Here is a 27,131-nt window from a genome sequence, read left to right as displayed (position 1 = left end):
ATCCGGAGCAGGGCCGTGGCAGGGACCTCTGCCTTCCATGGGTGCCCTCGGGGGACAGTCATGTTTCTCAGCATCAACCCTGTCCCCTAAAACATTATTTGTTAAAAAATCAGCTGAAAATATGAACAGAGACCACATCAGGATTTGGAAATAAGAAATATAAAAGCAGTGGGCCTGTTAGGCAGGGACTGGAGAGCATTTCTCTATTTAAATGTTGTTTTTTGTTATAAGAATAACAGGTTATAAGCTTGTGCCCACACCAGTAAGTGTGGAGGACTCACTCAACACATCTGAAAAGGCTAAATCAATGCTTCCCACGTTCTAGTCATTCACAATTTTTATCAGATCTGAATACCACCTGAATTATGATTATTAGGGAATGTTTTCCTTTAAATCTACCCATTTTTAAAGCTCGGTGCTTACTGAAATTTCCTCTTAAATAATATATATGAAAATTCGTTTCTGATGCACCCATTATATTAAAATAAAAACAAAACCATTAATTTTTGTTTTGGTTGCTCCAAGTGCCCCCTGAGAAGGCCCTTCTCCGCCTCCTGCTACAGGACTTTAATTTGGAAAACGTGGGCAGGTCTTCCCCGTTCATGGCTTTTTCTCCCGCACACAGAAGTACAAGCTCATCAGGGCCCCAGGAGAATCCACCTGAGCCAAGGATATGGCAGAGGAGAGCTGGAAAGGCATATGCCACGGCCCTGGTGCAGGCTCATGGCCCGGTCACCTTGTGAAGCTGAACTCAAGACCCAGCGGGGGCACGATGAGAAATGCCCCACCTGATCTGCATCAGGCCTCACAAGAGCAGCCTCTCACCCAGCTAGCGTTGATTGAAGGTTTCCTGACTTTGTTTCCTTCCTTTTCTTTTTCTTTAAATGAGAGACGAGATCTCACTGTGTTGCCCAGGCTGGTCTCGAACTCCTGGGCTCATGCAGTCATCCTGCCTCTGACTCCCAAGGCACTGGGATCACAGGTGTGAGGCACCGCACCCCAGGCTTTGTTTTATATCTTGCCATGTGCTAAAGAAAGTGGCCACGTGAAAAAGATCTTAAAAGTTCCGCTTAACCACGACACACAAGAAATTGTCAACAGTGGGACATGAAGCCCGAGTTCATGGCTCTTTCTTCCCCCCAGGTTCTTGTGTGTCTCATGTTGGGGGCATGAAATGAGTGAATACATGTTTGGGATTAGAACAAGGAGTGGTGCTGCAGAGTCGGGGCTCAAAACAAGGGTATGCAACTATTATGATCAGCTCAACCACAACGGCCCTCTGTCAGAAGTCACCCTCCAAGCAGGCAAAGTGGGGTTCTTAGAAAAGATACTCTGTGCAGAAGGGGAAGTTTGGAATCATTAACACACGAATGATAAATCCAAACGACCCCTCAACACTGGACCAACCGTGTGCCCGGAATACGCTGTAATAGTTACTCCAGTCTTCACAGCAACTCCATGGGAAGGTCCTTTCATTCACTCACTTTACAGATCAGGCTTTTCAGAGGGAAGCAGCGGTTGCCCAAGACCCCCACGAACAGGTCGGAACCGAGAGTGGAACCCACGCCTTTTGGCCCCAGAGCTCACGCTGCGGACAGGCTCTGTTCAACCTGAAGATTATTGGAAGAGTCGAGAAGTCTGGTGGGGGCTGAGGGGAACTGGAGACAGAAGCCCGGGGCCACCACGACTTAGCTCCAGCCAGCCAGAGAAGTCAGGAGATTTCTCCAGAAAAACTGGAAATCTGTGAAAATTTCCTATTTTTCAATGTTGACAGCTAATTTTAAAATTTTAACCCGATGCCCGTCCAACCGAATACAGCCACACGCCAGAATCAGCTCAGAGGGCTCTCACGAGTGACCTCGGCGTGCAGACAAAACTTGTCCAGTAGCTTTGATTTCCCGCTGGTCCCATCACAGTCTCCTGTCTTGGGTTCGTGATCTGTGATAGTCCCAGGCCTTGGGACCCCTGGCGCCTGCACCATCCTTGTCCTCAAATGAGATTGATTCCAGTGTGGCTGCTGGAGCTTTCGGGATGCCTCTACTCCCAAGAGAAGCTGTTCCCTAGAAACCCAGAAAAAGCCACCGCAGAGATGCCCGCGCTTCCCAAATCCAACGAAAGGAAGGAGCACACATTACTCTCCTGTCCTCCTCGCCCCGCCACTGAGCCCACGCCGAGCCCATGGTTGTTTTTCACTTTGTAAAAACAAATAAGCCTGGGATGTTTATGGAGCTGTTTGAACTCAGGAACAGCTCAAACTATGAGTTTGTAAACCTGACCGTGGTTTTGGGCCTCATAACCATTGCTCAAAATTCTGGTTTCCACAAAGCCCAAGATGTGTCCTCCCACATGTTTTTGCCTTGCTAAGCTGTTGTTTATTTTTACTGGAACATAGTCCGTATTGTCCTACAATCATGTACAATGAACTCATCACAGAAGGCCATCTGATGTCCTAAATGCCTCAGAGCTTCGTACAAGGCCTGCAGTCAGCTTTGTTCCTCCCTAGAAATCATAATTTTCTTTTTGCCTAGGAGAAAGGAACTTGAAGGCTACAAGCTGGTTTGGATGGCAGAGAACAATTTCCCAGAAAATTTGCAATGTGGTCCAGACGTGCATTGCCTGAAGCCTAGATACGAGAGAGCAGGTTACACTTCACACAGTAAAAGCAAACGAAAGCAAGTCGATTCCCGGTGTTTCTTTTGCATCTCTGCTCTGTCCACGGCACGACGTTAGCCACAGGCCTGTGACCGCCTGCCAGGACAGGTCGAGCCACGGCCCAGCCCCTCTCCATGAATGTAAAAGAACCAAAACCAGGCACGAGTGTTCGAGGGTATGCCCTGCCCGCTCGCTGTCAACATCCCAGAGCCAGAAATCACACCGCAGGTGCCACGCCATCAATTTCCTTCCCAGAAACGCCGCAACCCTGTCCAATCCCCACTGTGACATTGCTGTATCTGTTTTTTAGGAAGGTTTTTTTTCCCCTCCTTTACAAGATTAAGTATTTTGATCTCACATCGCTGTAAGAGGATGTTATAACTTCCAGCCACCAGGACAAGTCTCTGCTTAGTCACCTCCTTGCCTGTATTCCTCCCTCCCCTGCCCTCCAATCCATCGTTGACATTCTCACGCATTCTGCAATTGATGAGAACCTCAGGTTCACATCTGCCAGTTGCCAGAGGAGCAGGTGCTCCCTGATAATGAAATGCATGACAAAGATGCCGCAGGGATCAGCTACTCACCTTCAGGGCCACACTGCTCGGGCTTGCTAATGCAGGAGCTGTTGTACCTGCCGTAATAGAGAAGCGTGACTCCCTTTTCCTCTTTCAGGTAAATGCCTTTGTTGACCTTCCCTTCCACAATATCTAAGGAAAAAAAATGACAACATTATATGTTAATAACCTTCCGAGATTAAAAGTCTGAAGATGTGTGTCAGACCTACAAATAACTTCTGTGTAAGTATGCGGTATTATTAATCTTTCTAATTATATATTTATAACATATATTATTCTATAATATGAATATTCATAGCATCAGTAATATTTAATTATTAGTAATTAAATTGTAAATAAGTTACGTGTATGTGTCAGGTAAAAATTTAACATTAAATAATATTAATATATTTGTACATAATATGCAGGTATTATGTACAAATATAGATTTCATATTTGCATATAGATTTCATATTGCATATCATATCGTATGATGATGTGATAATTGTGGTATTTGCCAACAGATGGGTTACTAAGCGTGGCGTGGCGACAGCCTCCTGTCCTGGAGTTTGGCTGTGCCTACCTGCTTTTCGAGTCCTCCCCACTCCCGTCCTCATGCTGAGCATTCCAAGTGGAACATTTCAGTGCAAGTGTGAACCTGGAACTACAGCTGAACTCCTTCTCCTTTTGAGTTTTAATTGAAATCCCCTGAACCTGGACAGGTAGATTTGGGATTTTAGCAGAACCCATTTTCAGGCACTAGGAGGAAAACCCCAAGTAACATTTTGCATAGTCCCAGGAGAACCTGCAGGTGACAAGCCCAGCTGGCCACAAATCCCGAGGGGCACTGCCCCGTCCAATCATCCTGTTGTGTCCCGTTCCCATGGCCAGGGGATCTGATGGTGAGGGTGTGGGGTAAACGGTTTACAGAATAGATAAATGAAGACTATAAAAATCAGGAGTAGGCATTTATTGTTAACTGGGGTCACAGTCGCTCACCGATCTTTGCTACCACATGGGCTGGGGAGAATGTCTGAGCCCCTGGCAGCCGTCAGCCCGGCTGAAGACACACGGGAGAGCTAACAGGGTCTGCGGACCTGACCCCAACCCCAGCTCAGGCTTTCCAGCTACATTGTCACATGGATAACCAATTCAAGGGACCTCAGTGTTTTTCCTTACTGTTTTTAAACTCATTTTTTAATTTTATCTCATTTTTGCTGATGGAGACCTATGTATTGCAAGGTTAAATGGATCACTAGTGGTTGCATAATTGAGCCAGGCTGTATAAACCCCTTGACTGGCAACATTAATTTTGGAAGCCAATCACCTTACAGTTGAAAGAGCAGACAGTTTCTGTGTTGAAAAGGATCACAGGGTAAGATCGACAGGGTCAGAACTAGCTACTATGCTGATCTAATAAATACCTCAGTTGCTATTACCCCTTTTGCTTTGAGCTTCATGTTGAGCCATGTAGGCTCTGGAGGTTATCAAATAAGAAAATAATTTAACCATGATTCTCGTGGGTATATGTTTCACAAACAGCTTCTGACAATTTTTTTAAAGTCCAGCTACGGACGAAAGGCTGATTTTAATGTTTACAAGAAATCAAATGTTTGATGAGGTATTTTTTTAATTAACTTTAATTTTCCGTTAAAATGGCCTGCTTTCCTCCCCCAAAGAAGACAATTCATTGAAAAATCCAAACAAACTCTATGTTTAGAAAAGGTCTCATCTTGTGTCTGTTTTGTTCTGAAAACAAGCAGCTGGCTTAGAAGATCCTGGGAACCTGAAAGAATGTATATACCTTCTAGTGCAGTGGTCCCCAGCATTTTTGGCACCAGGGACCGGTTTCACGGAAGACAATTTTTCCATGGACGGGTTGGAGAGGATGGTTTGGGGATGATTCAAGTGCATTACATTTATTGTGCACTTTATTTCTATTATTATTATACTGTAATATGTAATGAAATAATTATACAACTCACTATCATGTAGAATCAGGGGAAGCCCTGAGCTTATTTTCCTGCAACTTGACAGCCCCCTCGGGGGGTGATGGGAGACAGTGACAGATCATCAGGCATTAGATTCTCATAAGCAGCGTGCAGCCTAGATCCCTCGCATGTGCAGTTCACAGTGGGGTTTGTGCTCCCAAGAGAATCTAATGCTGCCGCTGATCTGACAGGAGGTGGAGCTCGAGCAGTAACGCAAGCGATGAGGAGCAGCTGTAAATACAGATGGAGCTTCACTCACTCACCCACCACTCACCTCCTGCTGTGCAGCCCAGTTCCTAACAGGCTACAGATTGGTGCCAGTGTTACGGATTGGTAACAGGGACTGGGGACCCCTGTTCTAATGTATTGCAATCTTCCTTTAGACTTAACCCTAGTGGTTATTTTTTAACACCTTGGATCTGCTCTCTTGACTGGGACATTTGCTCACTTGCTAGCCAGGACATAGTGAATTCAGATACTACCAAACAGAATTGGCCTCAGAATTCATCGTAGATCCAAACTTGACAGAACGAAGAACAAAAGTACGTAAATGCTCACCTACGGTTGCAGAGAGATTTGAGTAGGCAGAGTCATTGGAATACACAAAGGTAGCATTACGGGAAGGAAGCACAGTGAGCTTGTGGGTTCGGGACGCTGGGTGAAACAACAAAAAGAAAAAGCACAGCGAGTGAGTGAGACAAAAGACAAATGGGACCAACATATCTCTCAACCTGCAGCAGGCAGCAGGAGGATGATTCTTTCATCCAAGAGCACCTGGACTTTCTCTTTGGACCGCACATCTCCCAGCCTCCACCACCCTTGTTAACTTTGGTCAGCAGCTCGGCCACTCCAATGACCCCACTCAGCTCACACGCCAGGGCGTGATGGCTGCTGAATTTGGCCACGTGTGATAGTTCTAATTTTCCAGCTTCAACCCCTATGCGGATACTTAGTTGAGAGATATGAAATTGAACTTGGCCACTTATAACACAGGCTCAACAAAAGGATGAATGGTTATGATGTCACAAGAACTGATGAGACACACACTCTGCATGGAAACAACTGCGTGAATGATGACAAATGGACAAAACGACGGAGAATTCGGCAACAAACGACAAAGCTGCACATCCTCCAAAGGCTTGCCAAAGCCATTCGCCTGTCCCCAGCAGCTAAATGTGCTGATGGGGTCGACTCTTTTCTTTTTTCCCTTAAGAAGCCTGTAATCAAATTGAAATATGCCAGCATCGCATTACAACCTAGAGAATGCATCCAGCAGGGAAGTGCAGAGAAACCTTCCACATTGCAGTGCTCCAGGACAAACACGGATCTATTAGAGCTTTACTGGAAGTCGATACATTCAGGGAACAAAATGCAGCCACAGTGTGTAACTGTATCTGTAATTGTATCACCTTAAGAGAAGAATTTTTCATAGGTAAAGGTTTCAAAGCACCAAGAGTTACTGCTTTAAGCCACCACAGTGAGTTCAGGTATAGGGGTGAGGAGAGCAAGACACTGATAGTTATTCAAGCTCTTGTTTGAAAAAACTCCTGGCATTTTCATTGCTGGGTCCTGGAACAGTGAACTGTTTCAAGAAGACAGCTCCTCTTGATGAAATGACCCCCCTTCCACGGCTTTAAAATAAAGGCCTTCGAAAAAGAAAACTAGAGGCCAACAAGGGAACGTGGTTTGTTTGAACCCGAACCGGTCATGAAACAAACTTACACAGGGGCTTTCTCTGCCCTGCCAGGCCAACCGTTTGGAAAAGACATCTGGCTCTAGGGTGGTTTCCAAATGTGACCATATTGCCGCCCTATAGGCAGGCGGATGAGAGCGATGCTGGGCAGGCAGCGTGTGGCACCCACGCAGGTGCCCTTCACGGAGTGCGTGCTCAACTGCACCTCACTCTGAGAACACCAGCAACAGAGGCAGCACTGATGGTTCTCAGTGTGCAAATTTTAAGGAAGCATTTCAGAAGCTTCAGCAGTAATGTCCAGCAACACATTAAATCATAGGAGTAAGGAAAATGCTAGTGTGCCAGTGTGGAAAGCACAGTCACCGGCAATACATGGTTTTAAAAATAAAATGCCTCCCACGGAACCAGAACAGGGACAACCAAAGCACATGCTAGGATTGCTGTACGGCAAACCCTCGCCACACACATCAGCCATCTGACATGATCAAGGGCAATCAGTAAATAAAAATGAAAGGGAAAACCGTCCTAAGTCATACAAAGCTTACAGTTTTTAAAAAGTCCTTATTAGAAAGAGAAAAAAAAAATACCCAGGAAGGTATGAGGTTTCTCTTACCAACAAATGTCTGAATTAACTCAAATACAGACTATTTGGAATTGGGTCTCATTGGAAACGTCTTAGGTGATGCTCAATCTTTTCCAATGGAGCTGATGTGTGGAGAAGCTGATTGGTAGATGGGGATGCATTTGCTGAATGAAGCATAGGCCCTTCAAACACGTGAGTTGGTCTTTGTTGGCCTTTGACATCTGCTTCAGATAGGCCCCTGCTGTGGCCAGCGTGCAGATGACGCCAGTCCATTCAACCTAGAAAATAGACACCTGGACTTGCATATAGAGGCATCCTCAGGCCAGCTTCTGTTTCAAGGTTGTTGGGGAAAATGCACATTTTAATCATATTTTGAATCAGGAATTCTGCCATTCAATATGTAATAGCTCTCTCTATAAAAATTCTAGTAAAATACTTTGCGGCCTGGCACAGTGGCTCACACCTCTAATTCCAGCACTTTGGGAGGCCAAGGCCAGAGGATTGCTGAAACAGGAGCTTGAGACCAATCTGGCAATATAGCAAGACCCCATCTCTACAAAAAATAAAAAGCTTTGAAATAATTATTATGGGAAGTTACACAAGTATTTGTTCATCTCTATCACCCTGGCTTGAAAGCAGATTCTGTCCACATCTGTTCTCCTGATGGCCCTGGGATTCCCGGGCCCACAGCCGCTCTCAGCACCCATGTCCCTCAGTGGCCCTGGGTTTCCCAGGCCAGCCGCTCTCAGCACCTGCATCTCCTGATGGCCCTGGGTTTCCCAGGCCCACAGTCGCTCTCAGCACCCATGTCTCCCAATGGCCCTGGGTTTCCCAGGCCAGCTGCTCTCAGCACCTGCATCTCCTGATGGCCCTGGGTTTCCCAGGCCCACAGTCGCTCTCAGCACCCATGTCTCCCAATGGCCCTGGGTTTCCCAAGCCAGCCACTCTCAGCACCTGCATCTCCTGATGGTCCTGGGTTTCCCAGACCCACAGCCGCTGTCAGCACCCATGTCTCCCAATGGCCTTGGGTTTCCCAGGCCAGCCGCTCTCAGCACCTGCATCTCCTGATGGCCCTGAGTTTCCCATGCCCACAGCCACTCTCAGCACCCATGTTCCCCAGTGGCCCTGGGTTTCCCGGGCCCACAGCTGCTCTCAGCACCCGTGTCTGTACCTCCAGTTGTATCCTGAAGTTCATGGATCCCATCCACATTCTCCAGTGGCCAGTAATGGGAAGCAGACGCCAAGACCTGAAATCCTTGGGGAAAAAGAATAAACGTTTTAAATCATCATTAGGGAGGAAAGAACTAAAGGGTAAGAACCGCTTAGCATACGCATTATGGGGGAAGAGTAGAAGGATCACCATGGCTATGGGAGATACTGAAAGCGTATGTAATAACATTCAATACACACTCTTGGTTAGAAAAAGAAACTCTTAAATTAGAAGCTGGTAAATAGTTCCTTAACTGGACAAAACAGGGTAAATAGGAATAGATGCCTCTTGTTGCATGAAAACAGAAGCCACTGTGCTTACTTGTGACACACTAGAAGCTTGCCCATTCATGTCCGGAACAGATAAGAATGTTCCATATCCTTCTGTTATTTATTATTGTTTTAGAGTTAATATCTAATGCAATCACACTATAGAAAAAAATAAGGGTAAAACCATTTTAAAAGAGGAGAAAACTAACATGAATGGTCTGCCAGGCACTGAGGTCCTCAACAAACACTTCCTCATTTCATGCTAACAGTAATCTGTAAGAGAATTGAATTCTTAACCTATTCGAAAAGACAAGAACTGAAAGTCTTGCACAAAATCACACCGCCAGCTCGTTGTAGACACAATACTCACAGAGTAAGCCTTTCTCAATTTAGTCCCGGTCATTCCATTTTCCCTCTATGCTTCCTCCAGACTCAGCATTACTCAGTTCGAAATTTCCTTCATGATCCTTGTACTTGGAGTAAACATAACTTTATGCACGTATGTTATTTTCTATTCTGGTCTTCTCTTTGAATGCTCTATGAATTATTTCTTGGTTTCTATCTAGCCCTCATAATTTGACTTTGGGTCACATTCTCTTGAGTGGCTGCCCCATAACAGGTGTCACCATTCTTCTACTAATGGACAATCAATAGCTTCCATCCTTACTCGTACAGGTGGCACTGATATGAGTGGCTTTATGCAAACAATTTTAGTCTTCTCTGGGATTAGTCTCCGGGATGCATTCCCAGAAATGGGAATAATGGTTTAGATGACTCAACAATAATCAGCTGCCCCAGATGACTGCTAGATCATAGAAAAGTACCAACTAATAATCTTTATGTTATTCCTTGTTTTAAAAAAAAAAAAAAAAAGCTGGGCGCAGTGGCTCATGCCTGTAATCCCAGCACTTTGGGAGGCCGAGGCGGGCAAATCACAAGGTCAGGAGATCAAGACCATCCTGGCTAACACAGTGAAACCCCCGTCTCTACTAAAAATGCAAAAAATTAGCCGGCGTGGTGGCGGGTGCCTGTAGTCCCAGCTACTCGGGAGGCTAAGGCAGGAGAATGGCGTGAACCCAGGAGGTGGAGCTTGCAGTGAGCCGAGATCGTGCCACTGCACTCCAGCCTGGGCGACAGAGCAAGACTGTCTCAAAAAAAAAAAAACTTTTTAAAGAGGAGATAATAAGATAATTATTTTCAAATGATGTATGCCTGATAACCAAAGTGGAAAACTATTACAAATAAGAAAAGAATTTCGTAAGCGAAACACTATTACAAACAATAAAAGAATTTAGCAAGGAGGCTTGTACAAATTTAATATACAAATGTCAATTGCCTTTCTGTATTCCAACAATAATGCTACAAAAAAAGAAGAAAAGTTCTCATAAGTGTAGCCAACAAAAAGAAAATATTTATGAACACAAGAATAAGAATTGTACAAGATTTTCATGAAGAAAGCAAAAAATAACAATTCTGAGGGATATGAAAGAACCCTTGAATGCATGAAGGATTCAACCCACTGGAAAAGCCGACTCAATGTCATCAACTATCCTTTAATCTATGCCTATTAGGAAATCTGTTGTGAAAATGCTGAGGGAATTTCTGTGGGGGAGATATATGATTATGGAGTTTATATAAAAAATAAGCTAGAAAATCTGGAGAAGAAACAGAAGAGGATAAAGAGAGAAGATTCACACTCACAAGGACACACACATAAAACTACAGCATAAAACTACAGCCATGAAGATGGCTCATTGCGACACACGGATACACAGTTCAGTGGGAGAAAAATCCGCAAAGACGCCTACGCACCTACGGAAATTTAGTCTGTGATAATGGTGGTCCTTTATTTTTTATTTACTTATTTATTTTTGAGGAGGAGTTTCACTGCTGTCGCCCAGGCCACAATGCCGTGGCGTGATCTCGGCTCACTGCAACCTCTGCCTCTCAGGTTCAAGTGATTCTCCTGCCTCAGCCTCCCGAGTAGCTGGGATTACAGGCGCCCACCACCATGCCCGGCTAATTTTTGTATTTTTAGTAGAGACAGGGTTTCACCATGTTGGCCAGGCTGGTCTCGAACTCCTGACCTCAGGTGATCCACCTGCCTCGGCCTCCCAAAATGCTGGGATTATGGGTATGAGCCAACGCGCCTGGCCCCAAAGCTGGTCTTTTAAATTAGAGGAGAAATATTATTCAACAAAGGCATTGGAACCAGTTCACCACCTGGAAAAAATTAAGATCCCAACCTCACTCTTTATACCAGAACAATCTCCAGATAGATCAAAATTTCCATGTAATAAAACACAAAAGCTTCTGCAGAAAACAGGCTATACATGTGACAACATACCTTTTTAAAATTTCTGTGCAGAAAAAAAAACATCAAGCAAAATCAAAGCGAGGAGTGTTGTTTATGTAATACATATTACAGAAGGGTACTGATTTCTTTTTAGAGGTATTAAACGATTATATTGGTAAAACTCCTACTATTAAAAAGAACCAACCGAATATTGAGGCAAAGGAGATAATCAAATAGTTTAATGAAAAAGAAATAAAAATTATGTATAAATATATCAAACGATGCCCAACCTTGCTCATAAGTTTTAAAAGTATATTAAACAACAGTGAGTTTATCAGAGTTCACCTATCAGACTGGCAAGCAGTAAGTTAGCTATACCAAGCTGGCAACTTCCACCACATTTTTGATGAGAGTTCAAATCAGTACACCCCTTCTGAAGGGTAATTTGGCAATATCTATCCCAATTTTACGTATACATTCCCTTTGATCTAGTAATTCCACCCCTAGGAATTTATTCTAGAGATACACTCATACACATGATCAAAGACCTCTGTGCAAAGGCTTGTTTGTTGCAGAATTTTTTAATAGTATCAGAAACCTGAGAACAGCCTAAATGCTCATCTACAGAGAGCTGGCTAAATAAATATGGCACATCTACACTCTGGACTGGAATACAGCTGGGACGAATACTAAGGTTCATCAATGCACTGAGACAGCATGTTCTTTCATTGATATTGTCTAGTTTTAAAAAATTAAGGTGGTAAAAATGTGTATACTATGAGCTATTTGTGTAAAATATAGTTGGTTCAGGGCAGGCATGGAGAAGAGAAGAGGAGAGAGAAGAAGAGAGAGATGTCTGGATAGATACAGAAACCAATACTGGTGTTTTAGGAGTGAAGAAATCGAAAAACTGAGTGCAAAGTGTAAGCAGAAGGTTCGTGTTGCATTATCTTCCTGTTCTATTTGAATTTTTCAATCTGTATTCCTTTAGAAATATTTTAAGGCTTGCTTTCACAACTGAAGTGCCATAGGTAGTTAGGAGCATACCACCATTTTCAGATAAGAACTGATACACCCCATCTAATATCTGAATTTTTGTCCACTGGGTGCCAAACGTCCGCACACGTCCCGTTCATTGGTTCCGCTTTTCAGTTTGCATCTGTCCCTCCAGTTTTATGTACACAAGTTCAAAATGTAAGCCAAGAACAAAGTTAACTCTGCAACATGAGCTAAGGAGAAGTACCTAAACAATAACTTCAGGGTCGTGTTACTCTCCAAATAAAATAGCCCTATCTAAATAAAGTAGCATGTTAGAAAGCAAGACCTGACTTCAGCTGATTTCCAGTGAGGATAGTCCTACTATTGTAACGCAATACGAAGAATCTGAAATGCAAAAATCAAAAATAATCATTTTCATTCCTACTGTGCTTTGTTTTCCCCCCTAAAATCTAGGATATTCATTTCGAAGAGGACAAAACCTCATTGACTTGTTATTCCAGTCATCCGGGAAAAAAAAACTGTAAAAGGAAATAACATCTGTTATACAAAGAACAGATGTGTCTTCAGAATCCTCGTCTTTATAAAATAACCCTGTGGACGATAAAGCCCTTCCTATTCTTTCCATTTACAAATGGTCGCAATCAGTCCTGGCAGAAAGGCTAACAGAGTAAAGTGATGGTGTCTCGTTCACCCCAAAGTCAGCCAGGGTTCATAGGCGGCCAGTGATGAGAAGAGGGGGGCTGAGGCCAGAACGCTGCCTTCTCTCCACACCACCGCACTTCAGACAAGTGTACAACACCTCAGTTGCCACAGATGTTTTGCAACTAGCAACACTGACTGCAAACAAGCAATGAAGGGGCTGCAAGCTGTAACACCCGCAGGGGCCAGCGAGTCCTGAAAAGTGACTGGACAGAGTCCAGGGATGGCATCCAAGGTAGTTAACAAGCTGGAAGGCACAGTCCAGACTCATCAGAGCAGATGCTGGAAACCATCAGCTGGTACCACCAGAGTCGTAGGGCGGGAGAGGCCGAGGTGGCGTGGAAAACTGTGCTCTGTCTAAATTAAGTAGTGCCTCCTGATGCCGAAGCATTGCGGCTCTGCGGGAAGGTTTGCCCAGGATTGTCAGGTCTTCCTTTTTTTAAAGTGGAGTCAGAAATCCAGATTTTTTTAAAGCAAAATCTATCAAAATTTTAATGTTCGTATTTTTTTAAAATAAAACATTGTGTGGTGCTAATGGGATGGGCTGAACTCAGCCCAGAGGTTTCTTTTCCAACTCAAGGAGTAAAATAACTTGTAGTTCTACAAATTTCATCAGAGCAAGAAAATCTCATTCTTTTGGGAAAAAGGCACTCTGTGGCACCTTCCCATTGAGAAGGTGGCGTGAGACCACCTAGCTCTGCAACCACCTTGATTTTCACCAAACTCTCCTAAAGACTAAACGTCTTCTTAGACAGGTCGGCCAGCCAAGCAAAACCATGGCCCATTTGAGGACTCCAAAACATCCCCAGCCTGGAAAACAAATAGCAGGGGACAGAGCCAGAGAGAGAAAATGGGAGGGTGAGGAGGAAAAGAAAGAACGGGAGAGAGTGAGAGAGAAAGAGAGAGAGAGAGAGAGAGAGAAAGGGGTATATTCAGGCCCACATCACCATAGTTCTTCAGAATTAATATATCATCCATATGTAATGTTTTATTGAGTTTGGTGTGTGTGTGTGTGTGTGTGTGTGTGTGTGTGTGTGTGTGTGTGTGTGTGTGTGTGTGTCACAGACATAAGACAGAGATGAGAGACAGAGTATTAATACTCAAAACAAGGTAATAAAACCTTTAATTTTTCCTTTTCCATTTTTCTTCCAGATTTCCCTATTCTTCCCCCTTCCCTGTTACTTATTCCTTGTGTGAGTCCAGGGAAACCTTTATCCCTTGGTTTCCTGTAGGGGAATAATCTTCGGTGTTGCACTGACTCGGTCCAGCTGGAATCTATACCACACAGAGGAACACCGGCCCCTGCTGATGGTTGGGCTGGCCATCGTGGCTCCATCCTCCTCGGCCTCCAACACATGGAGCTCATTTTTCCTGCACAACTTTGCCTGCTGTTCCCACTGCCTGGAATGCTCTTCCCCACATTTTGTGTAGCTGGTTCTATGATTCAGGTCTCAGTTCACAGGACCCCTCCCCTCATGCCACGCCTTCGTCGCCACCACCGTCCGCTCTTTCTTTCAGGTCCTTATTTGGTTTTCTCATGGCATTTACTATTGTTTGGGATTTTTTGTTAGTATATGTGTGTTGTCTCCAAATCAGACTCTGTTCCTTGAGTGTTCTATTTACATTGTATCCCCCATGTCTAAGACAAGGGGCCTGGCAGGGGTGTGTGTGTGAGAGAGAGAGCGAGAGAGAGACAGACAGAGACAGAGAGACAGAGAGAGAGACAGAGAGAGAGAGAGATTTTTGCATTTGAAATCTCCCAGATTTTTAATGTTAGCGATTTAAAAACTAACTATACAGGTAGAATGAATGATAAAATGCAAAAATAATAAATAAACATAGACTATAATTATCTATATAATTCTAGTATTTAGAAAATCTCTATTTGCCAAATTTCCATTTCTTCAACTGGATCTAAATGTTGTTTTTTAAAATTCTATTATAAATACCATGAAGATGAGGAATCAAGTTTCCGCCATGGCCTAGCGGTTCCGACAGTTCGTTATAAACTCCACGGCACGATGGAGATCTAAGGAATGATAATTACTGTAATTATCTGCTTGGCCTCCCAGACCCCTAAATAGAGCGGGTGAAGTGAACCGCCCCAAACTTCTGGAGACGGCTGGAGCCAGCTGTGCCGTGTGCCCCAGGACCAGGACACTGCTGGGTAATGACAGGCTTTGGGTTTGTTTTAAGTTCCCTTTTCCTCATTACAAATGTCATCTATACAATGGCATGCTTATAAACTTTTTAAGAATGGCCTGCAATTTATTGGCCAGTGGCATTTATGGATTCAGATTAATCAACCATCTCGGCTTCAGAAGGCTGTCCCTGGGGAATAGAGGCAAGAAATCGGGCAGCCTGGGGCCCTGGAAAAGCTTCCAGATGCAGGGAGGGGCCCGGACTCTGCCGACCCTGGATTTCCCTCTCCAAACCTACCTCCTGGCTTCCCTGTAAAGTGGGAAGGGGCTCAATAGTCCCTACGGCACCCCAGCTACGCCATTCTATAATTCCTCCAGAATGACAACCTATGGTCACAGATAAGCACAGAGTATGCAAAGGCTTAAAATGATTTCAAGTTGTTTGGCAATTACTTACAAAATGAAATACCTCTCTACATGGTACACATAAAGATCTGGCAAATAGCTGGCTACCTCTGCCAGTGTAGACAGGCAAAGCAGGTGATACAAGCCAAAGCAGCCTCCCGTGAGGCGAATGCCTGCTGGTTGGCTGGCTTTACTGATGCGGTTTACCAGATGACTCGCAAATCTTCAGTGACTGTGCATAGACAAGTCAATAAATATACAGATATTTTTTGAGACAGGGTCTCACTCTGTCACCAAGGCTGGAGTGCAGTGGTGTGATCATGGTTCACTGCAGCCTCAAACTTCTGGACTCAAGTGATCCTCCCACCTCAGCCTCCCAAGTAGCTGGGACTCCAGGCATGCACCACCATGCTCAGCTAAATGTTTATTTTTTATAAAGGTGGGGTCTCACTCTGTTGCTCAGGCTGGTCTTGAACTCCTGGGCTCAAGTGATCCTCCTGGCTCAGCCTCCCAAAGTGCTGGGATTACAGGCGTGAGCCACTGTGCCAGATATGTATTGGATGCCTCCTATGCATAAGGCACAGTGCTGAGTGCCAGAATGAGAAAACAAGAAATGATTAACAGTTGTGGGAACCTTTAACAAAATAATACAGTTTGGTGTGGTTGTGGTGGAAAGTAGGCTGGCCTTTGGAAGACCGGGTTCTGCTCTATACTGGGGACTCCTCCTTAAGGCTCCCCTAGCACCTGAGGGAACCTGTGTCCCGGTACTGACCACGCGGCTGCTGTTTTCCAAGAATCTCTGTCTGCGTCTGTCCCCCCTAACTCCCCTCACGCTGTGAGCTTCTTGGGCTTAATACTGTGTCTTCTGAGCCCTGTGACCTTGAGCAAATCGCTTGGTCTGTCTGAAAGACACGCTTCCTCACCTGCGGTGCGAGGGCATGACACCACCGCAGGGCTCTTGCGAGGATGATGTGAAATCAGTGTTTCGAAAGGCCCAACGTGCAGACAAACTGGCCGGTTTTCAGGGCTGTTTAGCACTCTTTAGAATGAAATACTACACATTACGGAGCTGTTCTCTCGCGATGGAAACAGGTTGGTTCTGTTGGTGTGTCTGGGGCGCCCGTGCCCGTCATGAGCACTCCTGAGGAGACACACCAGGGCCAGGCTTCCTCTACCAGGGCTCCCCAGGGGCAGGCGAGCCTCAGGGATGGAAGCTGGAACATGAAGGAGTCCCCTAGATTCTGGTTCACACAGACAGCCAGGGATGCGGCTTTTCAGCAGGAAATGGGGTGAACCGAGTCTGAGATGTGGGAAAAGAAGACAAAAAGAGAGGACTGGGGCCAGGCGCGGTGGCTCACACCTGTAATCCCAGCACTTTGGGAGGCCGAGGCAGGTGGATCACCTGAGGTCAGGAGTTTGAGACCAGCCTGGCCAACATGGTGAAACCCTGTCTCTACTAAAAATACAAAATTTAGCCAGGTTTGGTGGCTGGGTCCTGTAGTCCCAGCTACTCAGGAGACTGAGGCAGGAGAATCACTGGAACCCAGGGGACAGAGGTTGCAGTGAGCTGAGATCATGCCACTGCACTCCAGCCTGGGCGACACAGCAAGAGTCTGTCTCAAAAAAAAAGAAAGGATTGGATAGGATGGAGGGAGACAGGGAGGGAGGGAAGGAAATGAGGGAGGAAAATGGAAAAAAGAAAATGAGACAGGAAACAAAGTGAGAGAGAAGGCAGGAGAAGGGGAAGAGGGGGAGGAGGAGGGGAGCAGTGAGGAGGAAGGGGAGAGAAGGAAGGGAAGGAAGGCAGGCAGCAGGATGTTTTGTTCATAGAGGACACCTAAGCATTAAGCAAAGTGTCCACCTTCACCATTATTCTAAAAAGGAAGGAAGGAGGAAGGAAGAGAAAAAAGGAAAAGGTCAAAAACATTTTGCAGTAAGAGGAGGACAAGGGAGGATGAGGAGAAAGAGAGGGACTGCCAGAACCTGGAAAGCTGAGGAGAGAGAAATCTTTCGGTTTCAAGAGCTCAGGAGGCGTGGTCGCCTTCACCGTGCTTTCCCACACAGACTCCGGGTCACCACGCCCTTCCATCCCTTTCTACCATCATCAGCACGGCCATTGTTTCTCTTAGACGGCGCCTTGATCAGGAAACATTGATTTCTACCCTAAATCCAGAGTTGGAAGAACAAAGGTTCTATATGGAACAAAGACTGAGTTCAAACTGCTCCTTCAAGTTTAGAGTCAAGAATGCAAGTGCATGTGTGTGTACATGTGTATACATAGGTGTGCATGTGTGGATGTGTGAGCTGTGTAAATGGCTGTGCACGTGTGTGGATGTGTGTGAATGTGTGAGGGTGCATGTGTGCGCATGTGTGTGCACATGTGTGAGTATGTGAAGACATGTGTGGACACGTGCATGCGTATGAGTGTGTGTGGACATGTGTGTGGGGTGTACGTGTGTGGGTATGTGTGTATGTATGTGCATGTGTGTGGACATGTGCGAGCATGTGCAGATGTGTGTAGACACGTGGACTTGTGTAAATGCGTGCACATATGTATGCATGTGTGTAGAAATGTATGGATGTGTGTAGACGCATGTGGATGTGTGTGGTCTGTGAATGTGTGTGGTCATGTGTGTAGACATGGGGATATGTGTGGACGTGTGTGAACGTGTGTAAATACATGTGTGTTGATGCATGTCAACAAGCATTGGCACATGTGGGTGTGGGTGTGTGCATGGATGTGTATATTGTGCATGTGTATCTACACATGTGAAGTGTGTGGACACTCATGTGTGGATGCAAGTGGACACATGATGCATGTAGATGTGTGGATGCTTTTGCATGTGTATGCATGTGTGTCAACATGTCTGATGTGTGTGGATGTGAGTGATGTGTGTGGACATGTGGCCATATGTTGACACATGTAGACATCTGGGTATGTGCGTGTGTATGCATATGTGTCAACATGTGTGGATGTGTGTGATTTGTGTTGGTGTATGGTGGGCATATGTTGACACATGTAGACATGTGGCATGGGGGCATGTGGACACATGTGCATGTGTGAGGATGTGTGTGGGCTCTGTATCATAAGCAGAAGTCTGGGGAGTATCCGCACAGCTTTCCTCAACACTGAGCAGCAGCGAGAGCCATGCTGGGGCCTCAGGGACCACCTGCCTGCTGCAGGACCCGGGTGCGCAGCTCTGCCTGACCGCCCTGCAGTTCGAGGGGCCACCTGTCCCCTTCTCTCAGTCCTCTCCCGTACTGGGAGAGCCCAGCCCAAGCCAGGAGGCCTGCATTCATGAGAAGCAAGGTGTCCAAGGCAGACACATCCTCTCTTTAACGCAGCGCTGCGTGTGTTTGTTCATTCCCGAGCCACAGGAGCCCTTGTTTCTTTCATTCAGTGAGTTGGCTGAGGAGAGGGGAACGAGTGGAAACGCACAGCTTCCACACCTTTTTAAAAGGAGCTCCTTACGCATGTGGACGAAAGAGAAGTGGCAGCGTCCCCACCCCTGCGTTGGTGGATGGAGGTGGTGGCGAGGTGACGATGCCTGAACATCCTGGCTTGGGGCTGCCGGGCAGCCGGAGAGGAGACAGAGGCTGAGGGCACAGCCCGTGGCCCTAGACCCCAGCAGGCACAGCCCCTGGCCCTAGACCCCAGCAGGCTCAGCCCCTGGCCCTAGACCCCAGCAGGCTCAGCCCCTGGCCCTAGACCCCAGCAGGCTCAGCCCCTGGCCCTAGACCCCAGCAGTCTCCTGGTGTTCCACCCAGGAAAGGGGCTCTCCCTGGAGGCCTGGACATCACCCTGGGATCTGCCCGCAGGGCTGGCCTGAGCCCATTTCTGTCTGATCGTTCAAGGCTGGTTCCCAGCCAGGCGCAGTGGCTCACATCTGTCATCCCAACACTTTGGGAGGCCGAGGTGGTGGAATCACCCGAGGTTGGAAGTTCAAGACCAGCCTGGCCAACATGGCAAAACCTTGTGTCTACTAAAAATACAAAAATTAGCCAGGCATGGTGGCACGGGCCTGTAATCCCATCTGGTTGGGAGGCTGAGGCACAAGAATTGCTTGAACCCGGGAGGCAGAGGTAGCAGTGAGCTGAGACTGAGATCTCACCACTCAACGCCAGCCTGGGTGACCGAGTGAGACTTTGTCTGAAAAAATAAAAATAAAAATAATCTTTTTTAAAAAGGCTGGTTTCCCATCAGAGACAGGCAGGGCCATACAATAGTGCTCAGGGAGGTGCCCAGCCAAGCTCTGGTGGGGCTGGGGCGGTGGCTGTACTCACAACAGGCTTCCCAGCAGGGGTTCAGGCACTAGAGGGTCTTCTCCCCATCTCCTACAACTTCCAGCAGGAAGCAACCACCCCGTGACTGCCCGCCACTCCCAGAAAGCCTGGTCTTCCCATCCCTGCCCCTGGCTGACCGGAACGTGCGCCCACACTCTCAACAGCAAAGGGCGTGTGCCTCCCTGTGCTCCCGGGAGAAGCCCCATCCTGATGCTTCCTGGTTGGTGTCACAATGGCCAAAGGAATGTGGCTCTGGGGCCAGACCAAGGGTGGCCCTCTGTCTTGAGTCCCACTCATGGGCTGCTCCAGGCTAAGCTGGTCAGCACTCTGAGGCTGGAGGTCCCAAGACCCTGCTATGGGCCAGAGCTCCAAGTGCCCCCCAGTGAAACTGCCCTGAAGACATGTGATGGGCGTGGTGGCTCACGTCTATAATCCCAGCACTCTGGGAGGCCAAAACGGGCGGATCACCTGAAATCAGGGGTTTGAGACCAGCCTGGCCAACATGGTAAAACCCTGTCTCTACTGAAAATACAAAAAAAAAAAAAATTAGCTGGGCGTGGTGGTGCACACCTGTGATCCAAGCTACTCGGGAAGCTCAGGCAGGAGAATTGCTTGAACCTGGGAGGCGGAGGTTTGGGCCACTCCAGCTTGGGCAACAGAGCAAGACTCCATCTAGAAAAAAAAAAGGAAGGAAGGAAGAAAGAGAGAGAGAGAGAGAGAGAGAAAGGAAGGATGGAAGGAAGGAAGGAAGGAAGGAAGGAAGGAAGGAAGGAAGGAAGGAAGGAAGGAAGGGAGGGAGGGAGGGAGGGAGGGAGGGAGGGAGGGAGGGAGGGAGGGAGGGAGGGAGGGAGGGACAGACAAGGCATTCAAGTGGAGGAGATCCTATTTCCTGAATCACGTTTCATATGACCCAGCTCAAGGGGCCCAGAACCGCTTCTCCGTCCACCACTCGGCCGGTGAGGGGTAGCGGAGCTGCCCAGGGCCACAGCGTGTGGTGGGGCAGTGAGGTCGAGGACCAGGAGCCCAGCAAGGGCCATTCGCTGAGGCCTCAGAGATGAACAAGTGGGCTGTTCCTGGGATACCACATTAGGCAGGGAGGGGAGGGCGGTGCGCAGCGTGAGAAGGAAACACTCTTACCTGGATGGTCCTGCGATCTGGAGTAGACACCACGCACCTGCACACAAAAGACCACAGTGTGAGAGACGCTCGGGGAAAGCCTCCAGAGAAACCGAGCCCGTCTCCATCCTGGCCACTTGGGGACATTACCTGAAAGTTGTAACAAAATAGCAGCAGGCGGGAGTACCAGCAGCACAGCCGCAGCAGCTTTGCCATGGCTTTCTGGGAGGTCAAAGCTCGGAGCCAAGTGAAATTCCTGAGGGTCTGTGAGAACAGGACCTCTTAACCTTCACTTCCTTGGAAAAGGGACATTTTCACAGGTTCCAGGGGGGAAAAAAAAGTTCTGTCTCCTTAAAGTTTGTGAAACGCAGCTGTTTTGGAGACCTAATGGGTGTTTCTTCCTTGTCTCAAAACTTGAGATTCTTCAGTGATCAATAAACACGTTGCGATGACCAGAGCAGCTGTGGAATGCAGGGAGGAGAAACCCAAATCCGACTCACAGTCCTGGGAAAGCAATCCCAGGTCACCACTGTGACCGCGACCTGCGCCCGGGGACGGGAGGCTGTTTGTCCTGCGGTGTTTTCTTTTTATTTCAAAAGCCTCCGTTTGTCTCGGTCAGGTTTGGTGCTTCCCTTTTCTCTGAAGAAGGTTTTGTGCGTGGTTTTTCCCTGGAGCGCCCGCCTGCTCCTCGGACTCGTCCTGCGGCCGCTCTGGAGCTCCTTCTGGTCTGGCTCAAGTTCACACCTCCGTCCCGCTCTCTGGGTGGAGAGGGAGTGAGTGATGTAAGTCTCTCTCCTCAAACCTTGTTCTGTTCTCCTTCTCTATTTATATCCCCACTGCTGTGTCCTTCCTGGGTCCTAACTCCAGCCTCTTAACAACAACTGAAATATTTTCAGGATCTCAGGCTCAGAATCAAGCCAGACAGACACGGGCTGTGTGTGTGTTACTGATGCCTTCTGGTCGGCACCCTCGAAGTCAGCATAAATATTAATAAATACAAAATGCAAAACAAACCATAAACTCTGTTTAGATCTGAGTCTTGTTTGCCTCCAAGAAAGAATGAAGTTGATAGAGGGATGGAAAAGAAAAACCAGCACACCCACTGTGCCCTCCATATTAAGTGTTTACCACATTTTTCTCTTTAATCCTTTCAGACGTCAGTGAAAGCTACAGAATTAATTACAAGGTACGCTGCCCAATTATACCATACCGCATATCCCCCCACCCCAGCACCAGGAGGATGTTCTCAGTGTGACAGAAAAGAGCCCCTTCTCCAGACATGCCTCAGTTTACCCAAGACCAAAGTTTATCCTATCTATTCCAAATCCACGTGTACACACAGAGACACACACCCTATAATTGCAATCACAGCTATATTTGCTATGTGATTTCAGTAATACTTACCCTTCATAGTTTCTCCCGCATTCACCAGCTGTGTTTCTAGGCAAACTACTTAATCTCTCTGTTTTCAAATTCCTCATCCGCAAAATGAGGGTTAACAGTTCCTCCTCCTCGGGGCTGTAACAATAAATTAGAGGACAGATCCAAGGCTCTTCAGGCAGTACTTGGAAAATATGTGGCACTCAATAAATGCTGCTATTTTTTATTAAGAAAAATTATCACTCAGTAAATGTTAGCTATGATTATTATTAGCAAGTATAACACAACACCCAGTAAACGTTAGCTGATACAGTTATCTCAATCGTCCTGACTTTAAATGGGAATTAAGAACCCCGAATCCAACATGCTTCCTAAAGAGGATAAGAAATGACTTCCAATCTCTGTGGGATAGAAAAAAAGAAAGTGCTGTCAAAACGTTAGGTGATTATTTTTAACTCGTGCCTGCAGCCTATAACCACTCAGATCCTCTGATAGCCTGAGCCTCTCTGTGGAGCTGGAGAAGGTTTCCAGAGAGTTCCATCTCCTAGCACTAGAGAAACTGTGAACTCCAAAGGCCCAGGGCTGTCTGTAATAACGACCTTTATCCTGTTGCTCAGGCTGGTCGGCTTCAGGGAAAACTAATTTACAACCTTTATCTCTGCCGTTTCATCAGCTCTCCAGTCCCCCACTGCCTCTAGCTGGAAGAGGTGAAGGGAGGGACAGGCAGTTGCAGATTCTTCTCAGCCCCAGTTTTAACCTGGAAGAATTCAACAGATTGCTGAATATGTGGACCTTTCCCATCTCCATGAACAAACAAAGCCAGCATGGTTTCTTTTAATCATAAAATTGTCATCAGATAACGGGAGACACCCCAATTCAATGGCTGTAATAAAAACTAGATAGAAAACCAATTCAGCAGAGCTTGCCCTGCAGGCGTCTGCATTCATCCGCAGACTCACTCTGGCTGTCCATCCTGGACTACAGTCGAGTGAGTGCCTCCTGCCTCATGCTATTTGCCCGTGTCCTGTCTCATACCTTGTTCAGAGGCCCAGAAGGAGAACCCACCTCCATGTAAAGCAGCGTGTCTTAAAGCCTGGAGATTTGAGACAGGGCCTTGAGTGGTCCATGGGCCTGGAACCAAGCACCTCTGATGCCTCCGTGTGTCTCATCCCATCACCCAAACATCGGGGTGTTTGGTTCCAAACATCACCTTGACAGCAGGTCTCCCTATCCCTAAAGCTCGCCCCTGCTGTATTTTTTCAATCCCACTAACCACGATCCAATGTACTTCATATCTTAGACGTTTATTTCACTTACTGTCAGTCTCTCCCCACTGAGGCATAGGCCCCATGAGGGCAGATAACTTCTTTCTGCTTGTTCACTCTGCGCCCCAGCCCTGAGGACAGGGCTTGGTACTTGGTGGGTACTCAGCCTTTCTCACTGAACCCAGCGTGGCTCTGCCTTCCCGCAGCATCGCCAAACATGCACGTCAGGATTGCAGCGAGAGGGAGTGAGGCACTTAGAGGAGGGCGCCAGGCGAGGAGAACCTGGCCGCTCACACTTCAGACCTGAACTCCTGGATAGCTGATGGGGGAGGGTTTTTCAAGGTGGAGAGGCAGCGGTTACAGGCTAAGTCCCACATGAATAATACCTGGAGGCCACACATTGGTTTGACCTAAAAAGCCAGGACAGCTTGAAGTGGGGGCCCACAGGTCGTATAGTGGGAGTATAGATTTTCTGATTTGTGACTGGTTAAGAAGGCAAGCCTTTGTCCAAAAATTCGACATCAGCAAAAAAGAATGTTAGCTCTGGCCTGTGGGCATGACCTCCTCCGGGCCCCTCAGGAAGAAAGTTAGAACAAAGAACAGTGGTGGGCCCCGAGGGGTGGATCCCAACACTTTGGGAGGCTGAGGCAGGTGGATCACCTGAGGTCAGGGGTTCAAGACCAACCTGGCCAATATGGCAAAACCCCCTCTCTGCTAAAAATACAAAAATTAGCTGGGTGTGGTGGTACATGCCTGTACTCGGGAGGCTACTCGGGAGGCTGAGGCAGGAGAATCGGTTGAACCCAGGAGGTGGATGGAGGTTGCAGTGAGCTGAGATTGAGCCACTGCACTCCAGCCTGGGCAACAGAGCGAGACTCTGTCTCAAAAAAAAAAAAAAAAAAAAAAAAAAAGAACATAGAATGGTGGTGGAGTTCAGCTCTCCACTCCCCCATATCTGAGGTCTGTAAGTCAACAGATCCATTTGGTGGGGGTCCAGGTTCTGAAAAACAACTCTGGGACGTTTGTTACGATGTTATCTTTAGTTTCTATAGGGAAGCAATGAATTCCTGACTCCAACTCTCTCGACTATTGTTTCACGCTACTATTACCTTCTTGCTTCTCAAGTTGTTCATATATTTCTCAGGGCTAGCTAGGTGGCTGGAAATCCCCTTGAAGGAACCCAGGATTTTATTGTATTTGTTTATTTCTTTATTTATTTTGAGATGGAGTCTCATTCTGTCGCCCAGGCTGGAGTGCAGTGGCGCGATCTCGGCTCACTGCAACCTCTGCCTCCCAGGTTCAAGCAATTCTCCTGCCTCAGCCTCCTGAATAGCTAGGACTACAGGCACCAGCCACCACGCCCGGCTAATTTTCTTGTATTTTTAGTAGAGAAGGAGTTTCACCATGTTGGCCATGCTGGACTCAAACTCCTGACCTCGTCATCTACCCGCCTCAGCCTCCCAAAGTGCTGGGATTACAGGTGTGAGCCACAGCACCCGGCCCAATTTTGTTTTCTTTCTATGCTTGGGTGGGGAGTGCCCGGCAGGCAGCCTCACATTCAACATTCAAGTCATAGTTTTTGGCCACATGCATGTGTACTTTACTTAAGGAATGCAAAACATTGTTACACTTTGGTAAAATATATCAGACTTCACTGGCAGGATGCTAATTAAACATTAAAAATGAGACCTGGCCGGGCGTGGTGGCTCACGCCTGTAATCCCAGCACTTTGGGAGGCCAAGGCGGCTGGATCACAAGGTCAGGAGATTGAGACCATCCTGGCTAACACAGTGAAACCTCATCTCTACTAAAAATACAAAAAATTAGCCAGACGTAGTGGCTGGCGCCTGTGGTTGCAGTGACTCTGGAGGCTGAGGCAAGAGAATGGTGTGAACCCGGAAGGGGGAACTTGCAGTGAGCCAAGATCGCGCCACTGCACTCCAGCCTGGGCGACAGAGCGAGACTCCTTCTCAAAAAAAAAAAAAGAAAAAAGAAAAAAGATAGAAAGAGACTTTACACTGTGATTAGGCTCCACTCAAAATTGTACAGGGACAAAAAGTGTGACGCCAGCTGCCCATGGGAATGTAACTGGATCATTTGCAAAGTTGATGGCCTGTGCACGACAGAGGATGTTTCCTGGTGCTGAGCAGCTCAGACGTCCCAGGAGGACAGGTTGGGCCTGAACAAAGAATTCTGTGGCGTGGCCGAAATGCTGAGGGAGAGCTGGACACGCTGTGAGCACAGGAGTCCCTGATGCCTGATTCACAGCACTCCAAGGTGCGCCTCCCTCCAGCTCAGATCCTCCCACACGCCGGCATATCTGTGAGAGGCAGCAAGAGCTGTGTGTCCATCACGTTTGCTCCTGTGGAGATGAGCAAGGCGGAGCAGTAATGCTTCAGCAGGGTGCTAGGAGGGGTGTGCAGCACGCAACGTACGTGGAAATGAACGGTGTTAGAAGCCTGGGGGTGAATTCACTGAGGAAGTCACGTCAAGGAGTTCGGGGATTCTTTCTCTGAGGGGTTAAGGGATGGAACATTCTGGAAAGAAGCCATGGACTGGACTAAAGCTCCGACGCAGCGTGCCATGGACCGTGGACGCGTGTGGTTTCTACAGGCCCAGCCTCCCCTCCGCCTCCCACCGGCTTTCCTTTTGAAGGGCGTTTCCTCCGCTGACCCGTGAGCTCAGACGGGGCTGCCAGAAGCTGCAGGTGTTGCGGGGCACTCGTGACCCAGTGGGAACGCCTGCAGCGCTTCCATACCACAGGCACTGTGATTGGCCCAAAGGTGTACACGTGACCCACTCAAAACCAATCAGTGTCTTCCCGGGGATCAACAGACTGACCGTGGGAGAGAAAAGCCTCCCTCCCCCACTGCTAATCCAGAACGGCCTTCGGTCAAGGCTGGTGATGCCCGTTTTCCCCACAACAAAGAAAATAATTACACAGAGCTGAAGATAACAAGCAAACAGAGAGACTCTAGCGTCCTAGCCTTGAAACCTGATGCTGTCAGCTGAGGCCTTGGATCCTACAAGACCTAAAGCCAGCATTCCCTGACAGGCACCGAGAAATTTATGTTAGACTCAAGCAAGTTTGAGCTTGGTTTCTGTCCCTGGTGATTAAGAGTCCTGGTCAATGACACGTATTTGAGAAACCACAATTAATTATATAATCAATGAAGAGTAGGCACAAGTAGGAAAAGTGGCAGGGGCTGAGGCTGGAGAGAGTCAACAACATCATCAAGAGGGCCTGTGTACGGGGCGCCTCTCGTTCACCTCTTTAAATCTTCTCTGCCCTGCTTCTTATCCACCCACCAGTAGGATGATCAGCTCCACACTGGCTTGCACAGCTTTGATCCTGACGGTGATGCCCTCAGAAGCCAGAGCGTGCTCCACCCTGGGGTCTCGGACTAGGCAGATGGGAGGCCCAGGGAAGCCCTGCAGCCTCAGGCGTAAGCACCCAGAAACATAAGGGACTCATGCCCATGCAGTGCAGGATCCAGTGGACAAACACCCGCTTTTCTCCCTCCAGCCATCGTGGTTGCAACACAGTAGCATTTCCCTGCATTGCCGCTTCCCCACTTCTGTGTCTGTTGCCCC

The 27,131-nt window shown here is 47.3% G+C and overlaps 1 protein-coding gene across 4 annotated transcripts in view; it reads right to left on the bottom strand.

Annotated features, from left to right (window-relative positions):
• ADGRD1 (adhesion G protein-coupled receptor D1) overlaps nt 1–21,690 on the bottom strand; it is a 186,567-nt gene extending 164,877 nt beyond the window's left edge. For 3 of the 4 annotated variants that reach the window (XR_012420854.1, XM_065525075.2, XM_005572634.5), the window contains exons 1-4: nt 21,043–21,690; nt 20,914–20,950; nt 8,645–8,728; nt 3,237–3,359 (exon numbers count right to left, since the gene is read on the bottom strand). Coding sequence is in view for 3 of the 4 variants with exons in the window: in XM_065525075.2 (XP_065381147.1) it covers nt 3,237–3,359; nt 8,645–8,728; nt 20,914–20,950; nt 21,043–21,108 (310 nt within the window). In the remaining variant the exon portion in view is untranslated. Of the gene's footprint in view, nt 1–3,236; nt 3,360–5,755; nt 5,852–8,644; nt 8,729–20,913; nt 20,951–21,042 lie in introns of all 4 variants that reach the window. The other variant, XM_015431835.4, reaches the window with a different exon arrangement.
• Between the last annotated feature and the right edge of the window lie 5,441 nt (nt 21,691–27,131).

Source organism: Macaca fascicularis, chromosome 11, assembly GCF_037993035.2.
Source record: "Macaca fascicularis isolate 582-1 chromosome 11, T2T-MFA8v1.1".
NCBI lineage: Eukaryota > Metazoa > Chordata > Mammalia > Primates > Cercopithecidae > Macaca > Macaca fascicularis.
The sequence above is the reverse complement of the archived record's forward strand: the minus strand, read 5'-3'. Positions and strand labels throughout refer to the sequence as shown.